The sequence below is a fragment of the Pseudophryne corroboree genome, chromosome 8, assembly GCF_028390025.1.
Source record: "Pseudophryne corroboree isolate aPseCor3 chromosome 8, aPseCor3.hap2, whole genome shotgun sequence".
Taxonomy (NCBI): Eukaryota; Metazoa; Chordata; class Amphibia; order Anura; family Myobatrachidae; genus Pseudophryne; species Pseudophryne corroboree.
The window spans coordinates 397,575,201-397,601,135 of record NC_086451.1 but is presented as its reverse complement, the minus strand read 5'-3'; the positions used below and the strand labels follow the sequence as shown (position 1 = coordinate 397,601,135).

Sequence of the window (25,935 nt, the reverse complement as noted above, 5' to 3'; positions counted from 1 at the left end):
GTCTGGCGTGGTGACGAGGAATCATTACAATCGTTCTGCAATGAACTTAATCAAAATACTATGGATATTAAGTTCACATTTACTCAGAGTCAGAATGAGGTGTCCTTTTTGGACCTGAGTATTTACATACAGAATGGAGAAGTGCAGTCGAAAACTTATAGGAAAAAAACAGATTCTAACAGTTTCATTGACAGAACAAGTCAGCATCATATGCACTGGCTGGATGGGATACCCTTCAGCCAGTTCACACGGGTCAAGAGAAACTGTTCTGATGTAGTGATCAGAGATCAGCAACTAGACGAACTTACAGACCGACTAGTACAAAAAGGATATACATCGAAGGTCCTTGAATCAGCTAGAAAGAGGGTGGATGAGGTAGATAGGTCCCAGTTATTGGCAATAAAGGAAAAACCCACTAATTCGGATGAGAGATTTAAATGGGCCTTCATTAGCCAGTACAGCAGTTCCTTTAAAGGTATAGAAAAGGTGTTCACTAACAACTGGAATATTTTAAAACAGGATGTGGTGATTGGTGATCTATTACCAGATAGACCCACGTTCATTTATAGGAAGTCTCAATCCCTCAAAAACCAGCTTGTTAGGAGTAGCCTGGATATGGAATTGAGACAAAGTGTGAGAACTAAAGGCTTTCACCGCTGTGGGGATTGCCTAATGTGTAGGACTGTCAAAGCCCCAGTGAGGAAATTCACGGAATATACTGTAAATGGTCATACATATCCCATTCGGGATTTCATTACATGCCATACTAAAAACATTATATATGTACTCGAATGTGTATGCGGCCTTGCCTATGTTGGCAAAACAGGAAGGAGTGCCAAGGTGAGGTGGGCCGAGCATTTGTACAATATTCGAAAGGGCCTTGAATCACATAATGTATCCTCACATTTTAAAAGAATACACAATTCCAATCCAGGGGCATTAAGGAATTTTTGGGGAATACAAGTAGTACAACAAAAGTGGCGAACTAGGGATTTAGAAAAAAGACTTTCTCAAACAGAGATGAGGGCCATTCACCGTTTGGGTACCCTTAGTCCAAGGGGACTGAATGGTGAATTTGAACTAAAAAGCTTCCTGACCTAGTTCACTTTCCCATTCTAGTATCCACTTTGTTTATTGTTCTACGTTTTATTTATGTAGATAATACTGGTAATTGCTGCTATTTCTCTTTTTTATTTTTATATGTTTTATATATGGATGTATACCAGTCCAGGATTTTATTATCCTATTGAACATGAAATGTAACCATAAAGGATGAAGGATGCGGGTCAGATGCATTTCCTGATCAGTGGAACGCATGAGGAAACTTGTAAAAGAAGTTGTCTCCGCAATTTCCGGATAAGTGAAAAGCCGGTGACCCGCACAGATCATTTCCGGTTTCCGGTTATCATTGCGCATGTGTACAGTATGGAGCGCAATGTCTGGATCTTGAATGGAGACATCATTCACAACTTCCGGAGATGTGAAACGCAAGTGACCCGCACAGACAATTTCCTGTTTCCGCTGAACACTGCGCATGTGCGCCATATGGAGCGCAATGTTTAGATTCCGATTGGAGACACCTGGGACTGGTAATTAGTTAAGCTTAAAAGCACTATCCTGGAGCCAGTAATTTATGCTTCTGATGAAGGACGGTTGCGTCCGATACGCGTTAAGCATGGCTCTTTGTTTTTAACCTTGCTTATCTTGGGACTTCTGGACACGATTACCTCTGTGACCCTGCATGCTGTCTGACACCAGGAGAGACTGTGCACATCCTCCAAATACCATCTGCTGCAGCTGCAAGGCGAATTTGGGTGATATACCATCTGTGTTATCCCATGAAGTCTTACATGATATGCCCTTGTTTTTTTAAATTCTTGTAAGTTTATCTGTCCATTAAAACCAGTGCGTGTTTTTACAAAAAAATACTACACTATGACTTGTCTCTAACGGTGCTTCTGATCATATACCCATTCATATTGGGGGAGGAAGCACCTATCTTTCAGGTCATTCTGGGATACCATTTGTTCCAGTTGAATATTGATGCTGTGCTTCGAGGATTACTTAGAGTGAATATCCATCGTCTTCCTGCAGCCTATGAGAAATATCTCTTTATAAAGGGTGAATGCAAACTATATCAGTTGATTATATGTATACATTCCCACATGTTACTTGTTGAGCGCTACTTCTATGTGTGAAACTTTCTCTTTTCCATTGTCGCAAGGGAATAATGGGCTAGCATCTTTTTGTGCGGCGTGAATTTCTTTACAGGGTTCTCCCAGGATTCCTGACATATGTCAACCAAGTGGTCAGAATGAGGTAAAACCAATGTAGTTCCTTCTGACGTTTGAACCTGTCCGGTTTCTTAGTAGCAGGCTTAGGATCATCATCAATCTGAAGAATGAGCCTGATAGCCTCTAATAGATCAGAAACTTCCACCTGTGAAACAGATTACCCATCTAAAATGGCATGATCAGAGTCTGTGGGGTCAGTATACACGCCATATTCATCGGAAGAGGTCCCCGAAACATGCGTGGATTGAGAGAAAGTAACAGCCCGCTTAGAGGATTTCTTAGGTTTAATCTTAGACGGGCGAGGGTCAGGAATACGATTATCCAAAGAGTTATTCAATTGCTGTAACTGAGTGGACAGAGCATCTGTCCATGGTGGATTATCTGCAGTGACCATATAAGGCTGATAAGGCACAGGAGGTACCGGGAGCAAGTCTAGTTACCAGTGTAGTCAGTAAATTATAAAAGGCAGCCCAAGGCGGGCCTTGATGTACCCCCGTTGTTACAAACTGACCGGGGGGTACAGAACCCCCAAACCCTGAACCCTCCGCAGCCATGTTATCCTCAAATGCATCTGTGACATCATAACCGGGCACGGCGGAATCAGCCCAAGACCCATCGCCCACTGTAGCTGACATGATATGAAAGCGTAAACCATGGGCAACACAGTACAGTAATCAGCAAATATAATACCTAACAGAAATCCCCCGTGCAGTGTGACAACACAAACAGAGCATTTCTGAGGTAAAATATGACTGAAAAACACAGAGAAAAATACAAAATACGTATATACTGTGAAACACCTATATTATCTAATAACCCTGACACACAGAGCCTCCTCAGGTTACAGAATATAGAGATAGCTGTCAGCATACGGGGTCTTACCGGAACGCTGGGGCAGCGGGGCAGGCTTCACGGACTGCTGGACAGTGGCGGTGGAGGGCTGCGGCGCTGGGTTCAGGGGTACAGGCAGCGGTAATGGCACTGAGGGGGTCCGCTCGTGGCGGCGGGATGCCGCTGCAGCGTCTCTCTCTCGCTAAACCGTTGCCTAGGAGACCAGGGGCAGTGAGCAGCATGTTGTCAGAAATGGTCTGCATTACTGGGCGCAGCCATGTTGGAGACCAAGTTTCTGACATAATTCCTGTTCCTAGTTTTCCAGACAATCCAGGGAGACTTCTTCCTATAAAAGGGGGCTGGTTTAGGACAGGGATGCCAGTACTTCAAGTTACAACCCTGTTGTAGGTGCTTTAGCCTGTGCTCCCAGGATTCCTGCTGTATTCTGGTACTTCTAACCCTGCTTTGCCAGTTCTCAGTTGCTGCTACAGTCTTGCTGTCCCTAGCCTGCTGCTGCCCATGGAGACGCTCTTGGAAAACGTGGTTCAGTAAGACCCTTTGGGCACGGACGACCCCGGGTCTCTTGCCTCGTCCTACAAGCCACAGTCCGCGAACCACCATTCACAGTCCTCAGCTCTTTATCTCCAGCTTCATCTTTGAAGCCACAGTCTACAGTTCTCAGTCTCCAGTCACGACCCAAACTACCGCCCACAGTTCTCAGCTCCTCAAACCGCAGTTTCATCTTATAAGTCACAGTCCACGGTTCTTGTCTTCAGCCTCGTTTTTACCCTCACTCACAGTTCCACAGTTCTTTGTCTACGACCACGTTCTCAAGTCACCGTTCACCAACCTCAGTTTTCTACCTCAGCTCTGTACATAATAAATACTTTCCATTGACTCTCAAACCCCACCTACATCCTTCATTGCTCCGTGTCCCATGCAAAGGAACTATATCCAACCCCCTCATCTTGTTCTTCCACAGCCTGGTACCTCCGTGGCCAAATCGCAGCTGCCGGATCGCCAAACTTTGATAGACGTGATAGTAAGCAGTGGCCCAATGGATTCAACGGGTGATCATGCCTCAGGTTGGGATTCAACCGCAGATATCTGGTCTCGCTTAAGTAAGCAGGAGGCCACACAATCTCAAATTGTGCAGTTTATGCAGAGTATGTCCGAACGTCTCGATTCTCTCTGTGTTGCCATGACGGCTCCTCAAGTTTCTACAGCTGCTCCCACATTAGCACCTCCGGTTCCGCTTCCTCCTGTGCCAGTCCCACTTCCATGGTTGCATTTGCCATCTCCCAGTAAATTCGATGGGAATCCAAAGCAATGCCGCTGGTTTCTTAACCAGTGCGAAATTTATTTCGAACTACAGTTGGCCAGTTTCCCATCAGCACGAACCAAGGTAGCCTATATCATTTCTTTACTTACTGGGCAAGCGTTAGAATGGGTGTCACAATTGTGGGAGAGGTCGGATCCCATCCTGTCTAACTACTCGGAGTTTGTAGCCGCCTTTCGAAGAATCTTTGACGAACCGGGCAGGACTTCTGCTGCCTCATTGGAGATCCTGCGCCTGCGTCAGGGCACGCGTACGTACGTACGTACGTACGTACGTACGTACGTACGTACGTACGTACGGTCAGTCAGTACGTGATCCAGTTTCGTACTCTCTCCTCTGAACTGAACTGGAATGAGGAGGCTCTCATCGCAGCTTTCTGGAGCGGTCTCTCCGAAAAGATCAAAGATGACCTTGCGACTCAGGACGTACCTGATAAGTTGGATAGGTTAATTTCCCTATGCAATAAATTAGACTTAAGATACAGAGAACTCTGTATGGAGAGATCACGGTCAGATCGTCCCAGGCCTCGAGTCGTTCCTCCACCAACACCATCAACTCCAACTACCGAGAAACCCATGCAGATCAATCGTTCCCGTCTCACCAACGAGGAACGTCAGAGAGACCGACAAGGGAACTTATGCCTGTACTGTCGTGCATCTGATCATTTTGTTAAATCTTGTAGCCAACGTCCGGGAAACGCCCACTCCTAGCTTGTCCCAGAGAGGTCAAGCTAGGAGGATTCTCAGAATTACTTGCCAAGAAAGAGTCAGTCTTTTTAACCCACCTGGAGCTTCCTTCTTCCTCATCCCTGCACTACTCGACTCCGGAGCCGCCAAAAGTTTTATTACATCAGCTCTGGTCAAACGATCTGGGATACAAACGGTCCGTTTGGATCGTACCATCTCAATTACTGCTATGGATGGAAGTCATATTCCTGAGGGAATTATCACTCTTCGTACAATTCCTCTCAAGATGAAGGTTGGAGCTCTTCATTCGGAAAGCATCTCTTTCCTAGTAATTCCTAAAGCCTCTCAGGAACTGATCCTCGGATTTCCATTGGTAATATGACACAATCCCCACATAGATTGGCAAACGATGGATGTTCTTTCCAGGGGACGAAACTGCTTCCAGAACTGTTTGCCCTCTGTAAGTCCTCTCTGCTCTTCTAGCCCTTCCAGCCTTCCTGCAGAATACCAGGCCTTCCAAGATGATTTTTGTAAGCATGCGGCGGACACCTTGCCTCCGAAACGCACTTAGGATTGCCCCATTGATCTGGTACCCAGCAATCTACCCGCTCTCACTCCCTAAGACTCAGGCCATGTTGGAGTATATCCGGGAGAACATGGAAAAAGGGTTCATTAGGTCATCCACCTCTCCATCTGTGGCGGGGTTTTTCTTTGTCAAAAAGAAGGATGGGGGTCTGCTGCCCTGTATTGACTATAGAGGTCTCAATGACATTACAATTAAGAACAGATATCCATTACCTCTAATTCCAGAACTGTTCGACCGTGTTAAAGGAGCTACAGTATTCACTAAGCTGGACTTACGGGGGGCCTACGATCTTATACGTATTCACCCAGGTGACGAATGGAAGACGGCATTTAATACCCGCGACGGCCACTACGAATATCTGGTAATGCCTTTTGGCCTATGTAACGCCCCAGCCGTCTTTCAAGAATTCGTTAATAAAATCTTCAGAGACCTCCTCTATGACTGCTTGGTGGTTTACTTGGATGACATCCTCATTTTTTCTAGGGATCTGAAGACCCATCGAGAACAAGTCAAAAAAGTTCTAACTCGTTTACGGAGGAATCAACTGTTTTGTAAGCTCGAGAAGTGCACCTTCGAAGTACCCACGATTCCATTCCTCGGTTTCATCCTTTCAGGGCAGAAGTTGCAGATGGACCCCGCTAAAGTCCAAGCGATTCAGGATTGGTCGCTTCCAGCTTCCCTTAAGGCAGTTCAACGTTTCCTGGGGTTCGCTAACTTCTACCGAAGATTCATTCAGAATTATTCCTCTGTCATAGCCCCCATAACAGCATTAACTCGGAAAGGAGCCAATCCAGCCAAATGGTCTCCAGAGGCTTTAAAAGCCTTTTCGTAGTTAAAGAAGGCCTTCATGACCACTCCTGTTCTTCGTCAACCTGATCTCAGCCGTCCGTTCCTGGTGGAAGTCGATGCCTCAACGGTAGGAGTAGGAGCAGTTTTATCCCAACTCTTCGAGGACAAGAAAGTCCATCCTTGTGCATTCTTCTCACGAAGATTCTCCCCCGCAGAGCAGAATTACGCTATTGGGGAGCAAGAATTACTAGCAATTAAGTTAGCCTTTGAGGAGTGGAGGTATTTGTTGGAGGGAGCTCAGCATCCAATCTCGGTAACCACGGATCATAAGAACCTCCTGTATCTACAGTCAGCCCGATGTCTGAACCCACATCAAGCAAGATGGGCACTCTTCTTTACCCGTTTCAACTTTAAACTTAGTTACCGTCCAGGGTCCCTCAACAAGAAGGCAGATGCATTATCTCATTCCTTGAGTTCTGAAGAACCCTCTGACCGTTCAAAAGAACAATACATTTTAGACTACACCTCTTTTTCAGTAACCAATACCTTTCCACTTCCTCCTCCAGGAAAGATCTTCGTTACTCCAAATCTTCGCAAGAGACTGCTTACATGGGCTCACTCCTCCTCCTTTATGGGCCATGTGGGTGGTCATAAAATGTTCAAATTCATTCAGCGCTCCTACTGGTGGCCTCATCTCAGGACTGATGTTCAGGAATTCGTGGCTGCCTGTCCAAAGTGTGCTCAGCATAAAAGTCCCAAAGGTCCTCCAGCCGGGTTACTTCATCCGCTACCTGTGCCACAAAGACCATGGACACATATTTCTATGGACTTTATTACTGATTTGCCTGTGTCTGGCGGACAGAACACCGTATAGGTTATAGTTGATTGATTTTCTAAAATAGCACACTTTGTTCCCCTGGCCAGTCTTCCATCAGCATCCCAGCTGGCAAAACTATTCATAGCAGAGACTCCATGGTTTACCGCAGGAAATCGTATCTGATAGAGGTCCCCAGTTTGTGGCCAAGTTTTGGAGATCCCTATGTTCTGCTCTTGGCGTGAAATTGAATTTCTCCTCAGGATACCATCCTCAAACGGATGGTCAAACAGAAAGAGTGAACCAGGACCTGGAGACATTTCTGCGTTTATTCATGTCCTCCTCTCAGGATGACTGGCTGGACTTCCTCCCATTTGCAGAATTTGCCCATAACAATCTTTATCACTCTGCCACAAAATCTTCTCCATTTTTCATTAATTATGGTTATCATCCGAAAGTTCCTGACTTCCAACTTCTGCCTACACTCGAGGTTCCTGCCGCAGAGTCAACACTTCGACAATTTACTGAAACCTGGAGACAAATTCACAAGGCCTTGCTCAAGACATCCAAGAAGTATAAGACCTAGGCAGATCTGAAGTGAAAAGCGGTACCGAGTCTTAAAGTGGGAGATCGGGTTTGGGTTTCCACACGTAACCTAAGATTGAAGGTTCCTACTAAGAAGTTTACCCCTAAGTTTATTGGGCCCTACCCAATCGAAAAAGTTTTGAATCCTGTGGCTTACAAGGTAAAGTTACCTCCACATATAAGAATCACTAACGCTTTTCATATTTCTCTCTTGAAACCGTTGGTACTCAATCGATTCAGAGCTGCTCTGCCTAAATCACCCAAGATCCAGTCAACACAAGGAGACAAATTTGAGATTAATAAGATCCTCTACTCCCGCAAACGATATGGTCGCCTCCAGTACCTAGTTGATTGGAAGGGATATGGACCTGAGGAAAGGTCCTGGGTAGAGGCAGAGGACGTCCATGCCCCAAGACTTCTTCGGACATTTCATGCCAAATTACCAGCTAAACCTTATAGGTGTCCTTAGTCCTCCCACAAGGGGTAGGGGGTACTGTCAGCGTCCGGGGTCTTATCGGAACTCTGGGGACGCTGGGCGGGCTTCATGGGCGGCTGGGCAGTGGCGGTGGAGGGCTGCGGTGCTGGGTACAGGGGTACAGGCAGCAGTAATGTCGCTGACGGGGTCCACTCGTGGCGGCGGGATGCCACTGCAGCGGCTCCCTCTCGCTAAACCATTGCCTAGGAGACCAGGGGCAGTGAGCAGCATGTTGTCAGAAAAGGTCTGCATTACTGGGTGCCGCTATGTTGGAGATCAAGTTTCTGTCATAACTCCTGTTCCTAGTTTTCCAGCCAATCCAGGGAGACTTCTTCCTATAAAAGGGGGCTGGTTTAGGACAGGGACACCAGTGCTTCAAGTTACAACCCTGTTGTAGGTGCTTTAGCCTGTGCTCCCAGGATTCCTGCTGTATTCTGGTACTTCTAACCCTGCTTTGCCAGTTCTCAGTTGCTGCTACAGTCTTGCCGTCCCTAGCCTGCTGCTGCCCGTGGAGACGCTCTTGGAAAACCTGGTTCAGTAAGACCCTTTGGGCACGGACGACCCCGGGTCTCTTGCCTCGTCCTCCAAGCCACAGTCCGCAGATTCTTGCTTCCAGCCAAGTCCTCGAACCACCATTCACAGTCCTCAGCTCGTTATCTCCAGCTTCATCTTTCAAGCCACAGTCTACAGTTCTCAGTCTCCAGTCACGACCCAAACTACCGCCCACAGTTCTCAGCTCCTCTACCGCAGTTTCATCTTATAAGTCACAGTCCACGGTTCTTGTCTTCAGCCTCGTTTTTACCCTCACTCACAGTTCCACAGTTCTTTGTCTATGACCACGTTCTCAAGTCACCGTTCACCAACCTCAGTTTTCTACCTCAGCTCTGTACCTAATAAATACTTTCCATTGACTCTCAAACCCCGCCTACATCCTTCATTGCTCCGTGTCCCATGCAAAGGAACTATATCCAACCCCCTCATCTTGTTCTTCCACAGCCTGCTACCTCCTTGGGCAAATCTCAGCTGCCGGATCCCCAAACTTTGCTAGACGTGACAATAGTAGTAGGAGTGAGATACACGTAGTAGAGGTCATCCAGCAGCTATATGCACACACACACACAAATTCACTTGTACAATGCAGGAATTATGACAAACAATAAAACTGCACTGGACTAGCAATACTAATACTGAGTAAAGCTATGTATATAAAGATATATCAATGCACAGTAAAAACTGGATGAATATATCAGGGTACTTGTACTAAATAACCCAGAAGTATGCACTTGTTCTTAACTATCACTGTCTAAAGGACATGTAGAATACTTAAGTGTCCTGTAAATGCACAGCGCTAATGATGCAGGCGGCTTTACAGAGGAGGCATCACCCAGCAGTCCCAGAATCAGCGCAGCAGTGTGTAATGGCGCTGACAATGAGTGAGGGAGACAGAGAGATGCAGCTCCGGGGTGGGAACATTTAGTCTAAATGGTGCCCAGGGCCTGGGGGAGGGGCTACAGGTCAGAGCCTCAGCCCCCTTGCTGGACTTCACCACCGGGTACTGCGGGCCTTAATAAAATGGATTATAGCCTAATCCGACCTGTGCCCTTGCCCTGGTGGTCTAGTGGGGTCCCTGTACTGCCATAGTGTCCACGCCAGCATGAGCGGCCTGACTCCTAATGGCCGCACCGGATTGCGATTTCCAACGGGTCCCGTCTGGGGGACCCTCTTACCTCCTCCCTGAGTGCGGCCACGCGATCCCGGATAACCTCTGCTCTAAGTACCCGGCAACAAGGGATGCGGGAGTATACAGTGCCGCTGGGGGAGCTAAATACGAAAGGTGGGGGCTAACTGGTGCTGTATGGGATCTGACGCAGACATTGAGGGAGGGTATTGGGGTCCCCTATATGACTCCCTTGGGAATAGACAATAGCAAAAATATGTAACCACTGCCTAGTAGGCACTAGATCCGTGTAGATATGATATCTCAAATATAGATGTCAAATGAGGTATCAAAATATGATCAAATATTTAATAAAATAAACATAAAATAAGACAAAAATATAGAAATATAAAACAAATGTGGTGAATCACAATGAAGGTAGGAAGGTGATCGTACCCGTATATTTGGTGGGAGCCGCAGGTGTTGAGAAAGCAGAGTACCCCGGGAAATACCCTGCTATAGGCTCCAGAGATTTGATTCCCAAATGACCGTCCATGTGACCCACAGCATGCAGAGGTTGTCTGTCTTGATAATGGAATAAGGTGCTGGGGGAGGTGAAGTAGCTGCAGCAAGAGCTATCAGAATGATATCTAGCACTAGAGTGCCTCTGCTGCAGCCCGTGAAGTCTTCTATCTTCTTTAAAATAGCTCTTATTGGGGCTGCTGGAGCCAACTTACAAACTGAGCTCCTGTGCACGGAGGCGGGGTCATAGAGGAGGCAGCACTGAGCATCTTGGAAACAGTCAAAGCTTTTAGCCTGTTGGTGCCTCGGATATAAAATCCTACTCTAAGCCCCAATGTTATTCCCTGTGGAATCCAGTGTACCCTGCTGCAGATTTTTTTTTTTTTTTTAACACTGGTAGATGGACAGACAGAGCACCCCTTAATGGATGGAACAGCCCCTTGATGGATGGACACAGTAGCAGCCTCTGGCTGTATATGGGGTACAGCACAAAATAGAATTAAATATGTTTATATTTTAACACTGGGGCAGAGCCCCTGGATGGACGGACAGAGCACCCCTCCAGGGTTGGAGCAGCCCCTTGATGGATGGACACAGCAACAGCCTCTGGCTGTATACTGGAGTGCACCCCCTTGACAGACAGTGCAGCCCCTGGAGGACACAGCAGCCGCTGTATGAGGACACAGCATCCCCTTAGATGTCACAGCAGCCCCTTAGAAATATGTCACAGCAGCCCCTAAATATGAGCCCACAGCAGTAGTCAGCATGGGCATGTCCGTGCTGTACAACATTCAAAGCCGGAGTGAAGATGGCGCCGATCACCGGGACTTATATAGAATCCAAAACCCGTAAGAATCCGACCACGGGATGATGAAGTTTTGACTTGTTTTGGGATCCAAGGAAGGCGGGAAGTCCCAAGCTGAGCTTGGATCCCAGCTCGGATTGCAAAGTTCAGGGTATAGTTCGGTTCCTTGGGAACCGAACCCGCTCATCTCTAGTCTGAATGTTGACATGGTTATAATGTCAACAGTTGGCATGTAGACATAGAATTTTTAGGGTATTTGATCCATAACCCTACATTAATCCTTACTGTAGCTTAACCTTAAACCTATCCCTAACTCTACTGCCGAACCCTAACATGTAATGTCAATGTTATAGCCATGTCAACATAATGTCCATATTTACCAAGTCCTTACGCTAATCACAACCTAACCTTAACATGCAATGTTAACATTATAGCATTGTCAACTTGGGTATGGAACTCCAGGCTGACACCAAAAATGTCAACACACCTTAGGTTGACACCAATTGGTTGACACACCTTAGGTCGACATGGACAAAATGTCAACGTGAACAATGTGACATGGAAAAAGGTTGACGTGAGTTTTTAATGTTTTTTGTGTTGTTTTCTTCGTAGAGTGACCGGGAACCCTAATTAGTGCACCGTGTCCCTTAGCATGGCGAGCGAAGGTAAGGTGCCTTGCTGTGCTACCACTGCGCTTGGCACAGGTTACCTTTCCCAATTGTAGTCTATGTGGATTGTAAAGTATGAAAACCTTAAAAAAATAAAAAAAAATTGAAAAACGCATGTCGACCTTCATGTCTACCTTTTGTCCATGTCGACCTATTGCAGGTGTTGACCTAAGGTGTGTCGACCAATTGGTGTCGACCTAATGTGTGTAGACCTTTTTGGTGTCAACCTGGTGTCCGGTTAACGTCAACATAATACCCATATTTACATTGTGAATGTCAACATTTTTGCTGTCGACAATTTGACCATATCAACTTTCCGAATGTAAACAGAATGACTGTATACCACAACACTTATAAAAACAAAGTTTGAGATGAAAGAACTTATTGTAAATATTCTTACTGTAAACTGCATTTGCTGATATTCTGTAAACAATTACTGTATTCTGTATATTCTGTTACTGGGACATAATAAATAATCCCTCCTTCCAAATCTTCTGAAACTCCAAACCTGCCCTCTAGAAGCACCCACTTTTCTATGAAGGGATACAAGGATAGCCAATTGATATAGGGACTAATTCAGACCTGATCGCTGCTGCGCGTTTTCGTACAGCAGCCGATCAGGTCTCAATTGCACATGCGCCGGCACATGCCAGACAGCTGACGGCTGTCTTAGCCCAGCGATCGCCTTTGCCTGATTGACAGGCAGAGATAGTCGCTGGGCGGGAGAGGAAGGTACGGTGGCGTTTGGCCGCCATTTAGGGGGCGCGGTCTGGGCAATGCAGGCTTGCAAGGACCGTTGGGGGGGCAGGCCGTGGCGGCTGCATGGCATCACACGCAGCCGCTGCGACCCTCACAGCGATAAGTAGCTTCTGCCAGCGCGCACGAGCTGCGCTGGCAAGGAGCTACTGCTAAAGTAAAAAAGCATCGCTGCTGTGCAATGCTTTTGTACTTGTGCGGTGGGGTCGGGTCTGACATGCGGGGCGAACTAGCCCTGTGCTCGGGGGTGTAGTACGGTCTGCCGGCAGTCGGGCTCCCGGTGACCAGCATACCGGTGTCGGGAGCCCGACCGCCGGCTTACCGTCAGTGTGGCGAGCGCAAATGAGCCCCTTGCGGGCTCGCTACGCTCGCAACGCTGCGGGCATGGTGGCACGCCACGCTATTTTATTCTCCCTCCAGGGGGGTCGTGGACCCCACGAGGTAGAATAAGTGTCGGTATGCCGGCTGTCGGGATTCCAGCACCGGTATACTGTGCGCCGGGATCCCGACAGCCGGCATACTGAAGACCACCCATGCTCGGTGTTCCCCGCATGTCTGTGTGACTGATTGTAGATATGCTACATTTAGCACACCTACGATCAGGTCTGAATTAGGCCCAAAGTTGGGACGTAGTGATCCAAGACAGTTGGGAGGTAAGTAGTTTTAGGCCAGTTTCTGTGTTTATATACTGTAACAATAGGTAACAATTTATGCATAGCATAAGTAATAAGAAATTATATAATGGATTATTTGTCCATATTGGTCACAGGAAACGCTTCATGCAAACGTCAATAAATAATTACTATTACAGATTTTAAAGCTGTTGAAAGGCCAACAAAATAAAAAAACATAAAAGCTTAACATCAGATTTCAGTTTATGGGATAGGCAGGTTTAAAACGATTAGGATTATTGTTTTGAAAAAAGTTTTGAAGATATTTGATATGAGCTAAGTTTCCTGCTGAATTGTTTTCTTTCAGTACATAGTAAGACTATAGGTAAAATAGACAACAAATAACAGTGTTATATAAGGTAATTTAAACTATTTTAAATATTGCCTAATGCCTTTGACAAGCAAATCATGTTCTCTATATATAATAGATGACTCTCAAGCTAGCTGACCGATCTACAACATGGAGCTCATAGGACTGGAGACCCTTTTGCTGGTTCTGGCTATTTCTTGCCTTTTCATCTACTCAACATGGGACAAACTATACAGGAAACGAAACCTTCCCCCAGGACCAACTCCACTCCCCTTGATTGGAAATTTGCTTAAAATCAAGAGGGGGGAAATGGTGAAATCACTTATTGAGGTTAGGTGTACTATTTCATATCTATATCTTCAGAGAACAACAATGTAAACAATGTAGATGGATCTTAATTAATTATATATTAGATTGTGCACTTTGTAAAATTTACTGTCAATTCTAACAATTTTGTAAGTTACTGAGGAGTTCTGTGATTAGATAGAAGCATAAGGATTTAGGTTACAGAAGTCACAGAAATTCAAGGTGACTTCCAATATCCGAAATGATTTACTGAAGGAAGTGCTTTATTCCTTATAATACAGACATTTTTTCTAGTGATGAGCGGATTCGGTTTTACTCGGTTTTACTCGGTTCTCAAAACCGAATCTTATTGGCTATCCAAAACACATGACCATCAGTGAGCCAATAAGATTCGGTTTTGAGAACCGAGTAAAACCGAGTAAAACCGAATCCGCTCATCACTAATTTTTTTCTAATGAATTCTAGGTTGATAACTCAATGATTATTCAGATAAGACAGAACTTACATGATTTTGCACATATAGAAACTTCTCTTATGTATTATAGATGTTACATATACAATGTGGTAGAGATAAAGTTGAATGTGACTCTTAATGTTCAAATGTATATTGTACATTATACAGTCTAATTCCTGTCAAAATATGAGGAGACATTATCATGGAAACACTATATATTTTTTCGGGATGCGGTCAAGATCCCACTGGACGGAATCCCGGCGGTCGGAATACCGACACCGGAATCCCGACCAGCACAATCCCGACATATTCTCCCTCTGTGTGTGTCCACGACACGCATAGAGGGAGAATAAATTAGTGTGCCAAGCGTAGCGAGACACCGTGCCTGCAGCGTGACGAGCGCAGCCAGCCCGCAAGGGGCTGAGTTGCGCTCGCCCCCCTGTCGGGATTGTGCCGGTCGGGATTCCGGTGTCAGTATTCCGACTGCCGGGATCCTGTCCGGCGGGATTTCGTACTGATCCCATTTTTTCTTTCGATTTCTATTACATACTTTAAAACACAGAAAGGTGCTGTCCACAGAAATAACAGGATGGAAGATTTTCTGGGATTACACTTCTACAGACGTTCTAGCAGCTGTGTCTCAAAGAAGATTATATCAGTAAATGTTATAGACATGAGTTGAAACTATTGTTAAATGTTGCATTATAATTAGTCTCTTGTAGTGATATAGATGTTACATAATGCAGTATGTACTGGTGAGGTAAAGTAAATTGGGACCTAGAGAAAGTAAATATATTGGGTAGAGTTCACTAAGTTAATATTAAATCTTAATTATTACTTATACCCCTTTCAGACCACAACCTATGAACACGGTTTATTGGCACATGAGCGTGCATAACACGTGTTGAACTCCTGTGCAGCCTGGCTCGCTGTGCGGTGTGAACAGGAGCCGGATTGATGCGACCAGTTTCCCATTTACTCTCTGTGTACGGGCTGCACTTGGAGATCATGTGATCTCCAAGCGTCGAACCCGCTGCGTCACTGGCGATGTCACCAACCTGGCAGAATGTCAGGTTGAGTGCAGCGGGGTGCCTGAGGCAGGTCGCACCCTGGGAGCTCCCGTGTCAGACTCCCGTGTGCGATCCACCACACGCGGTCTGAAATTGGTATTACTGTATCTCAATGGTCAATGGTCTAGCACTCAATGGTCAATGGTCCAGCACTGCTTTTATGTATGCTACTGCTACTTACCCTAAAAGTCCTCCATGTGATTGATGTTTCTTTTCTTTGTCTTTTCCTGGTTTATACAATGAGAAATACTGTACATATGAGATTGCAACTGCCTGCTAGAATAAATTAAGACGTTGTAGTACTATATAAATGGGATGCAGTTAAAATGCCTGCTGTCGGGATTCCAGTATTCAGGAGACCGACGCCAGTATCCCGACAGTCAGTGAAATATTGACAGACAAACTCCCACCCGCCACCCAGTATACCTACTCAGTTGGTGGGTCCACACCACCAACCGAGTGGGAATAGAACCTGTGTTGAGCAAAGCGGGCCACTGGGCTTGAAGCATGGCAAGCGCAGAGAGCCCGCGAGGGGACTCGCTGCCTCAATGCCAGGGTTCCAACACACGGGATGCTGCTCTCTGTATACTGACAGATGGCATCTTGTCTGCTGGTAAATCAGACGGAACCCATACATACTGTAAGATTAGTAATGAACTACTGCGGTCTTTGGAGGATTAAGTGCATCGGACAAACTACATAGAATGAGTTATGTAACTGAACTTCATAGAAAAAGGTTTTAATGTCCTGTATACAGATAAATCCCCTGTACACATTCATTTCTAATTATTTCCATTGAAAGCACAGTATGTAGGTGTTACAGAGCAGAACAGTGGTGGAGAACATCTTCAGTATGAGCAGCAAGCAAAATACAAATAATTGTTACTCCTAATTTCAAAGTTATCTTAATGGAACACATCAACATTAATGTTGATTTTTGACTGATAAAACTGCAAGTTGATTATGCCTATTTATTTTGGTATTGGCATTTAATTCATTACTTATCAAATTATACTGGACAAAGGTTCTGAATAATGTTCACTGATATACACTTCATCTCTCAGCTCTTTAATGTTTTCTCCACATAGATGGGGGCTCAGTATGGTCCTGTGTACACAATCTACTTTGCACATCGTCCAGTGATTGTCATCAATGGCTACAAGGCAGTGAAAGAGGCCCTCATTGACCAAGGAGAGGAGTTCAGTGGCAGAGGGAAAATGCCTTCAGTGGACAAAATCTTTGATGGGTTTGGTGGGAAATTTGTTTATACATATTTCTGTATAATGGTATTTAACGAGTTACATTTTGTGATGTTATTTGTATTTGTGCATAGAAACACAAGCAGGGAAGGCTAATATAGCAGAACAATTCCATCTTGAATTGTTCGTATTGTTAGAGAATTGGGTTAGCACTGAATGGAGCGTGGTTTTTCTTCAATTGGAAATACAGCATGTAATGTTACAACTTAGAAACATAGGATTTGACGGCAGATAAGAACCACTTGGCCCATCTAGTCTGCTCCTTTTTTTAAATATAGAAATATACAATTTGACGGCAGATAAGAACCACTGCAGATAAGAATTTGACGGCAGATAAAAACTCATGAGATTACTTTGATGTTTTTAAACATGTCCTCCTGGCTCTCATTATGGACTAGATACTGTACTTCCCACCGCCTTAACCTGCATATGGGTGGTCATTCCGAGTTGTTCGCTCGCTAGCAGTTTTTAGCAGCCCATGCACACACTATGCCGCCTTCCACTGGGAGTGTATTTTAGCTTAACAGAAGTGCGAACGAAAGGATCGCAGAGCGGCTACAAAGTTTTTTGTGTGCAGTTTTAGAGTAGCTCAAAACCTACTCAGCGCTTGCGATCACTTCAGACTGTTCAGTTCCTGTTTTGACGTCACAAACACGCCCTGCTTTCGCCCAGCCACGCCTGCGTTTTTCCTGGCATGCCTGCGTTTTTTCGAACACTCCCTGAAAACGGTCAGTTGACACCCAGAAACGCCCACTTCATGTCAATCACTCTGCGGCCAGCAGTGCGACTGAAAAGCTTTGCTAGACCTTGTGTGAAACTACATCGTTTGTTGTAATAGTACATCGCGCGTGCGCATTGCGCCACATACGCATGCGCAGATGTGCCGTTTTTTCCCCCCACATCGCTACACAGCGAACGAATGCAGCTAGCGATCAACTCGGAATCACCACCATGGGCATCCGTGATTGCCAGTATACAGGACTAATTACCTGCAAGGATGGCTCTTCCAGTACGAGCTGTTACATGACATGAGAAAACTTATAGGTTTATGACCTAGGAGTCCTATCCACAATAATCAGGGGAGGGATCTTACAGAGGATTTCTGCAGAAAGAAGCCCATAGATGGCATTGCCTATCAGTTAGAAGCTCCAAAAAGTTTTACTTTAGGCGTTTATAACATACTGGCACATCACAGACTCATACAATTCTATGGGGACTGTTGTGCCATGGGTCCATAGCAGATATCTGTTATCTGCTGTAGACCCTTTTTAATACATATGGCAAGCCATATGCTTTGTGGTAAACCTCTAAACCTGCAGCTTTACTACATCCCACACTTAGGCTGGAAATTCATAAAACCCTGCTCTCCCCACTCCGGCAAATGAGGTGTTCATACATGTTGTGGCTACTGCTTCATGCTTTGTCTCAGTAAAGAGGTGAAGCAGGAAGCCCTATAGTGGCACATAATACAGATCCCTCTGTTTCTATGCATATACTGTAATTGTTTTGGGCATTCCAATAGGCAAAATTGTACAATATACAACACAATTAACCTGCTCACTTGTCACTACAATAAAATTAGAGTAAAAATATATACAGGTTGAGTATCCCATATCCAAATATTCCGAAATACGGATTTTTTTGAGTGGGACTGAGATAGTGAAACCTTTGTTTTATGATGGCGTAAAGTACACAAACTTTGATTAATACAAAAAGTTATTAAAAATATTATATTAAATGACCTTCAGGCTGTGTGTATAAGGTGTATATGAAACACAGATGCATTCTGTGCTTAGACTTGGGTCCCATCGCCATGATATCTCATTATGGTATGCAATTATTCCAAAATACGAAAAAATCCGATATCCAAAATAATTCTGGTCCCAAGCATTTTGGATAAGGGATACTCAACCTGTATAATAAGTATTGTAGTTTAATAGTATGAACTGTGATTATCTGCCCCATGCTTTGTTTTATAGGGGTTGTGTTTAGCAATGGGGAGCGCTGGAGACAACTTCGTCGCTTCTCACTTAGCACTCTGAGGAATTTTGGCATGGGGAAGAGAAGCATTGAGGAAAGGATCCAGGAAGAAGCACAGTGCTTAGTGGAGGAGGTCAGAAACTACAAACGTAAGTGTTCCCTCTTGCTTTCAGTACTAACATCGATCCAAACTCCACAAATGCACTTTATAGAGCCTTTAGGTTTACAAGTGGCATGTTTTACTCCAGCATCTTTTTAACCAAGAAGTACCCAGTATGCAATAATTCCAAGCGCCCCTAAGGCATGCATTAGTGCAAATTAGTAAATTTGCTGGTGAGGCCGTCCTCTCTAAGGCCGCTTTGTATCTGGCTTATTCCACTGGGTGTAGACAGCAGGTGAAGGGTTTATTGAAAGTTCACAATGAATAAAAATAAAAATGATACATAAAAATAAAATATAATAAGAAGGACTATAACACAGTCAATGGAAATCAAAAGTTAGGTTACAATATAGTGACCCATGGGTTAAGAAAGAGTAAAGAGGAAAGGAAGGAGATCAGGAAAGAGAGATATGGCAGGTCATGAAGAGAGAAGGAGGACTAGAGTCAGACAGAGTGAAAGATATGTACAATATAAGAGAAGAGTGAAAAAGAAAGAGATCCTAATGGGTGGATACTAGAGTTGTGCGGCGGGCACTTTTCGTGTTTTGTGTTTTGGTTTTGGATCTGGATCCCCGCTCGTGTTTTGGATCTGGATTGGTTTTGGCAAAACCACTCTTTGGGGTTTTGGTTTTGGATCTGGATGATTTTTTAAAAAAACATAAAAACAGCTAAAATCACATAATTTGTGGGTCATTTTTATCCTATGCTACTATTAACCTCAATAACATTCATTTCCAGTCTATTCTGAACACATCACACCTCACAATATTGTTTTTAGGCCAAAAGGTTGCACCAAGGTCACTGGAAGACTAAGCTAAGCGACACAAGTGGGCAGCACAAACACCTGGCCCATCTAGCAGTGGCACTGCAGTGGCAGACAGGATGGCAGTTTACAAAAAATAGTCTCAAAAGAGCACATCATGCAAAGAAAAAAAGAGGTGCACCGACGTCGCTGGATGACTAAGCTAAGCGACACAAGTGTGCGGCACAAACACCTGGCCCATCTAGTAGTGGCACTGCAGTTGCAGACAGTATGGCAGTTTTAAAAACTAGGCCCAAAGAGCACATAATGCAAAGAAAAAAAAGAGGTGCACCGAGGTCGCTGGGTGACTAAGCTAAGCGACACAAGTGTGTGGCACAAACACCTGGCCCATCTAGAAGTGGCAGACAGGATGGCAGTTTTAAAAACTAGGCCCCAAAGAGCACATAATGCAAATAAAAAAAAGAGGTGCAAGATGGAATTTTCCTTGGGCCCTTCCATCCACCCTTATGTTCTATAAACAGGAAACACACTCTTTAACAAAAAAATAATTTCAGCGACAGGGTTTGCGACACGACTGTGGCTGAAATGATTGGTTTGTTTGGACCCCCACAAAAAAGAAGCAATTAATCCCCCCGCCAAAAAGGAAGCAATTCATCTCTCCTTGCACAAACTAGGTCTACAGAGGCAAGATGTCAACCTCATCCTCTGATTCTTCACCCCTTTCAGCGTGTACATCCTTATCATCACAGAGTATTAATTCGTCCCCACTGGAATCCACCATCACATGACCCTGTGTACTTTCTGGAGGCAATTGCTGGTAAAGGTCTTCCTGGAGGAATTGATTGTAATTCATTTTAATGATCTTCTCCACATTTTGGAAGTAACCTCCTACGCCGATCGCTGACAAGGTTACCGGCTGCACTAAACACTCTTTCAGAGAACACACTGGAGGGGGGGCACTTAGGTAAAATAAAGCGTTTGTGCAAGGGCCTCCAAATTGCCTCTTTATCCTGCCAGTATACATATGGACTGTCTGACATGCCTGCTTGTATGCTGTCACCGATATAATCCTCCACCATTCTTTCAATGGTGACAGCATCATATGCAGTGACAGTAGACATGTCAATAATTGTTGGCAGGTCCTTCAGTCCGGACCAGATGTCAGCACTTGCTCCTGACTGCCCTGCATCACTGCCAGTGGGTGGGCTAGAAATTTTTATCCTTTTCCTCGCAGCCCCAATTGCGGGGAAAAATGAAGGAGGAGCTGTTGACGGGACACGTTCTGCTTAAGTTGACAAGTTTCTCACCAGCAGGTCTTTGCACCTTTGCAGACTTGCGTCTGCTGGAAAGAGAGATACAATGTAGGCTTTAAACCTAGGATTAAGCACGGTGGCCAAAATGTAGTGCTCTGATTTCAATAGATTGACCACTCTTGAATCCTGGCAAAGCGAATGAAAGGCTTCATCCACAAGTCCCACATACTTTGCAGAATCGCTTCGTCTCAGCTCCTCCTTCAATTTCTCCAGCTGCTTCTGCAAAAGCCTGATGAGGGGAATGACCTGACTCAAGCTGGCAGTGTCTGAACTGACTTCACGTGTGGCAAGTTCAAAGGGTTGGAGAACCTTTTACAACACAGTAATCATTCTCCACTGCACTTGAGTCAGGTGCTTTCCCCCTCCTTTTCCTATATCGTAGGTGGATGTATAGGTTTGAATGGCCTTTTGCTGCTCCTCCATCCTCTGAAGCATATATAGTGTTTAATTCCACCTCGAATCCACCTCTTGCTTCAGGTAATGGCAGTGCAGGTTCAGGAGTGTTTGCTGGCACTACAGTCTTTGGCACGCAGTGGTTGAATGTCAAAAGTGGCCTGCAATTTTTCGAGCCAATGACAGCATCTTCTGCCGTCATTTTTCAACAAATTTTGCACCACCAAATTAATTGTATGTGCAAAACATAGGAGGTGCTGGAATTTGCCCAGATATAATGCACGCACAATATTTGTGGCATAGTTCAATATCACAAATCCCCAGGAGAGCCTAAGTGGGGTAAGCCATTGTGCAATGATGACCCTCAGTTTCCGTAAAATGTTGTCAGCCGTGTGACTCTTACAGAAACCAGTGATACACAGCGCAGCCTGCCTAGGAACGAGTTGGCGTTTGTGAGATGCTGCTACTGGTGCTGCTGCTGTTGTTGCTGCGAGAGCCAATACATCTACCCAGTGGGCTGTCAGTCATGTAGTCCTTAGTTTGCCCTGCTCCACTTGTTCATATGTCCATGGTTAAGTGGACAGTGGGTACAACTGCATTTTGAGGACACCGAGGACACTATTCTTAATGTCCCTGTTCAGTCTGAGAATCACTTTCCTAGTGAATTGGAATCTAGACGGGATTTGGTACCAGGGACACAGTACGTCCATCAACTGTCTACTGCAGTGCCTACTGCACTAATGGCGGATACTGGATGCACGTCTAACACCAGCATAGTTGTTATGGCCTCAGTAATCAGCTTGACACCCGTTGTCTGGATTTGTGGAGAAATGATTTGACACCGAAGAGGTGGCTTTTTTGGTATTTTGCCCAGGCACGACAATAGACTTTTTCATCCCACGTACAACAACTGTCTTCACTGGTGCCTTATTCAAACAAACCACATCAACATCAGAATCCTCATCATCAACTTCCTCCTCAACGCCAGCTACACCAATATCCTCCTCATCCTGGTGTATGTCTACAGTGACATCCTCAATCTCAATATCAGCAACTGGACTGGCGGTGCTCTTCCCAGCACTTGCAGGGGGCGTGCAAATGGAGATAGGAGCCTCCTCTTTCCACACAGTCGTGGGAAGATCAGGCCTAGACACCGCAACCGCAGACACACTTGATATCTCTGAACGCACAGTTGTATTTTTATATGCTTTAATAAGCTTAATTTTAAAAAAATTTCGAGAGGGAGGAGGGCTTCCATCCTCATGAGAAGCTGAGCCACCAGTCATGAACATAGGCCAAAGCATTAGTCTTTCCTTGCCACTTCGTGTCGTGAATGGCATATTGCAAATTTTACGTTTCTCGTCAGATAATTTTTTTTCTGATTATTAATTTTTGCTTCTTGGATTTTACATGCCCTCTATGACATTGGGCATCGGCCTTAGCAGACAATGTTGATGGAATTGTATCGTTAATGTCATGACTGGTGGCAGCAGCAGCTTCAGCACTAGTACTAGGAACTGGAAGTGGTTCCTGATATAACACTATTTTTTCCTCCAAATTGTTGTTCTCCATTTCACAGGACAGCACCCATTTATTATTACAGCACACAGAACAGTGCCCCTTTATTTTCACAACACCCCTGTATACTTACAGCATACAGGGCCAGTGTAATGTTATTTGAACATCAGCACCCCTATATTTTACAGCATACAGGATCAGTGCGTTTTTAATTTTTAACAACTACACCCCTGAATTTTAATAGCATACAGGACCAGTGTAAATAGGAATTAGTTACCTACCGGTAATTCCTTTTCTCATAGTCCGGAGCATCTGACACATTTAAAACTCTGTTGTGTGCTGACTCCTCCCTCTTTGCCCCTCCCCATGACCCAGTCTTGGGAAACTGTGCCCTAGGAGACGGAACATACATCGAATAAGGCATATATCATAATAACAGGTGTGGTAACATAACAACACACAACTGCATAACCAACAGGTAATGACATCAACAAAACTATTCAAGAAAATGTTGATGTAAACCGGTAACTTAGCCACTGAAAACGAGAGACTGCAACAAGCAGCCCCTACCAACAAATAAACCGGTAAGCAGGAACAAAGCACTGAGGCAGGCGCCCAGTATCCACTCCAGACTATGAGAAAAGGAATTACCAGTAGGTAACTACTGTAAATTCCTATTTTCCTTAACGTCCTTCGTGGATACTGGGGAATCCTAGTACTGTGGGTAAGTTCCAAAGCTCCCAAAACGGGTGGGAGAGTGCTGAGACCCCTGTAAAACCACCTGACCAAACTGAAGGTCATCCTTGTCAGGGTATCGAACTTATAAAACTTAACAAAGATGTTCGAACCCAACCAAGTAGCTGCTCGGCACAATTGTAAGGCCGAGACACCCCGGGCAGCCGCCCAGGATGAACCCACCGATCTTGTCGAGTGGGCATGAACTGACTTTGGAACCGGCAAAGCGGCCGAAGAATAATCCTGTTGAATAGTCGACTGAAGCCATCTAGCAATGGACTGTTTAAAAGCAGGTCAACCAATATTGGTCGCATCATACAAAACAAACAGTGAATCTGTTTTCCTGTTACGAGCAGTCCTATTAACATAAATTTTGAGCGCTCTGACCACGTACAAAGAACTAGAGGCAGCAGAGGTGTCACCTAACACAGGAACCACTATTGGCTGATTGACGTGAAAAGCTGACACTACCTTAGGCAAAAACTGCAGGCGAGTCCTAAGCTCCGCCCTGTTCTCATGAAATATCAAATAAGGGCTCCTACAAGATATAGCCCCCAACTCCGAGACACGTCTAGCCGAGGCCAGGGCCAATAATGCGACTGTATTCCATGTAAGGTATTTCAACTCCACTTTTTGTAAAGGTTCAAACCAATCAGATTGGAGAAAGGACAACACCACGTTCAGATCCCACAGAGCCATGGGAGGAATAAACGGTGTCTGTATACGCAGAACTCCCCGTAAAAAGAGGGAGTGGCCAAGGATCCTCCAGAGACAGGTCTAGGAGATCCGCATACCAGGCCCTTTTGGGCCAATCCAGAGCAATTAGAATTGCTTGAACTCTCTCCTTTTTTAGTCTTTTTAGCACTCTTGGAATGAGAGGTATCGGGGGGAACAGATATACGAACTTGTATGGCCACGGGGCCGTGAGAGCGTTCGCTGCCGCAACTTGTGTGTCCCTTGTTCTGGAGCAATACCGGCTGAGCTTCCTGTTGAGGCGCAATGCCATCAGGTCTATCTGTGGACAGCCCCACTTGTGAATTACTTGCCGAAATACTTTAGGGTGAAGACCCCACTCTCCTGGGTGAAGGTTGTGTCTGCTTAGGAAGTCCGCTTCCCAATTGTCCACTACCGGAATGAAAATTTCCGATATTGCTCTTGCATGAAGCGCCACCCAATGGAGAATCCTTGACACTTCCCGCAAGGCGGGTCTGCATCTTGTTCCTCCTTGTCGGTTTATGTAGGCCACTACTGTGGCATTGTCCGACTGTACTTGAATTGCGTGGTTTTGAAGCAATGGAAAGGTCTGAACGAGAGCATTGTAAATCGCTCTGAGTTCCAGGATGTTGATCGGGAGATTCGCCTTTTGAAGAGACAACTTCCCTTGGAAGTGGACCCCCTGGGTCACTGCCCCCAGCCCCGGAGGCTGGCATCCATTGTGAGCAAAGTCCAGGGATGGACATTGAAACTCCGGCCCTCCAGTAAGTGTGGCATCTGAAGCGACAACAGCAGAGCAATTCTTGCTCTCGGAGATAATGTTATCCGCTGATGCATCCTCAGATGCGATCCTGACCACTTGTACAGCAAGGCCAGCTGAAACAGCCTGGCGTGAAACCTGCCGTATTGAATCGCCTCGTATGAGGCCACCATCTTGCCCAGCAACTTGACGCACCGGTGGATGGTAACTTTCCTTGGACTCAGGAGTGAGCGGACCATACTCTGGATGGCCAATGCATTGTCCCTCGGAAGGAATACCTTTTGTTGTACCGTGTCCAGAATCATTTCCAGAAACTGGATTCTCTGAGATGGGATCAGATGAGATTTCTGGAGATTCAGAATCCATCCGTGACTCGCAAGCAGTTGTCCCGTTATCTCTATGCTGTGTAACAGCCTTTCCCTGGAAACTGCCTTTATCAGCAGGTCATCCAGATAAGGTACAATGTTGACTCCCTTCAGGCGCAGCTGAAGCATCATTTCTGCCATGACCTTTGTGAACACCCTTGGTGCCGTTGAGAGGCCAAATGGCAGGGCCTGAAATTGGTAGTGTTGGTCCAGCACTGCAAAGCGCAAAAATGCCTGATGAGGCGACCAAATTGGGATATGCAGGCACGCATCCTTGATGTCTAGTGAGACTAGAAACTCCCTCTCCTCCAGATTGGATATCACCAATCGGAGGGATTCCATCTTGAACTTGAATAC

At 45.4% G+C, this 25,935-nt stretch overlaps 1 protein-coding gene across 2 annotated transcripts in view; it reads left to right on the top strand.

The window, feature by feature from the left end:
* Positions 1-13,938: 13,938 nt before the first annotated feature.
* The window catches only part of LOC134949275 (cytochrome P450 2G1-like), a 58,799-nt gene continuing 46,802 nt past the window's right edge, over positions 13,939-25,935 (top strand). For both annotated transcript variants that reach the window (XM_063937771.1, XM_063937770.1), the window contains exons 1-3: positions 13,939-14,118; positions 16,707-16,869; positions 18,857-19,006. In XM_063937771.1, the coding sequence (XP_063793841.1) occupies positions 13,939-14,118; positions 16,707-16,869; positions 18,857-19,006 (493 nt within the window). The remainder of the gene's footprint in view (positions 14,119-16,706; positions 16,870-18,856; positions 19,007-25,935) is intronic.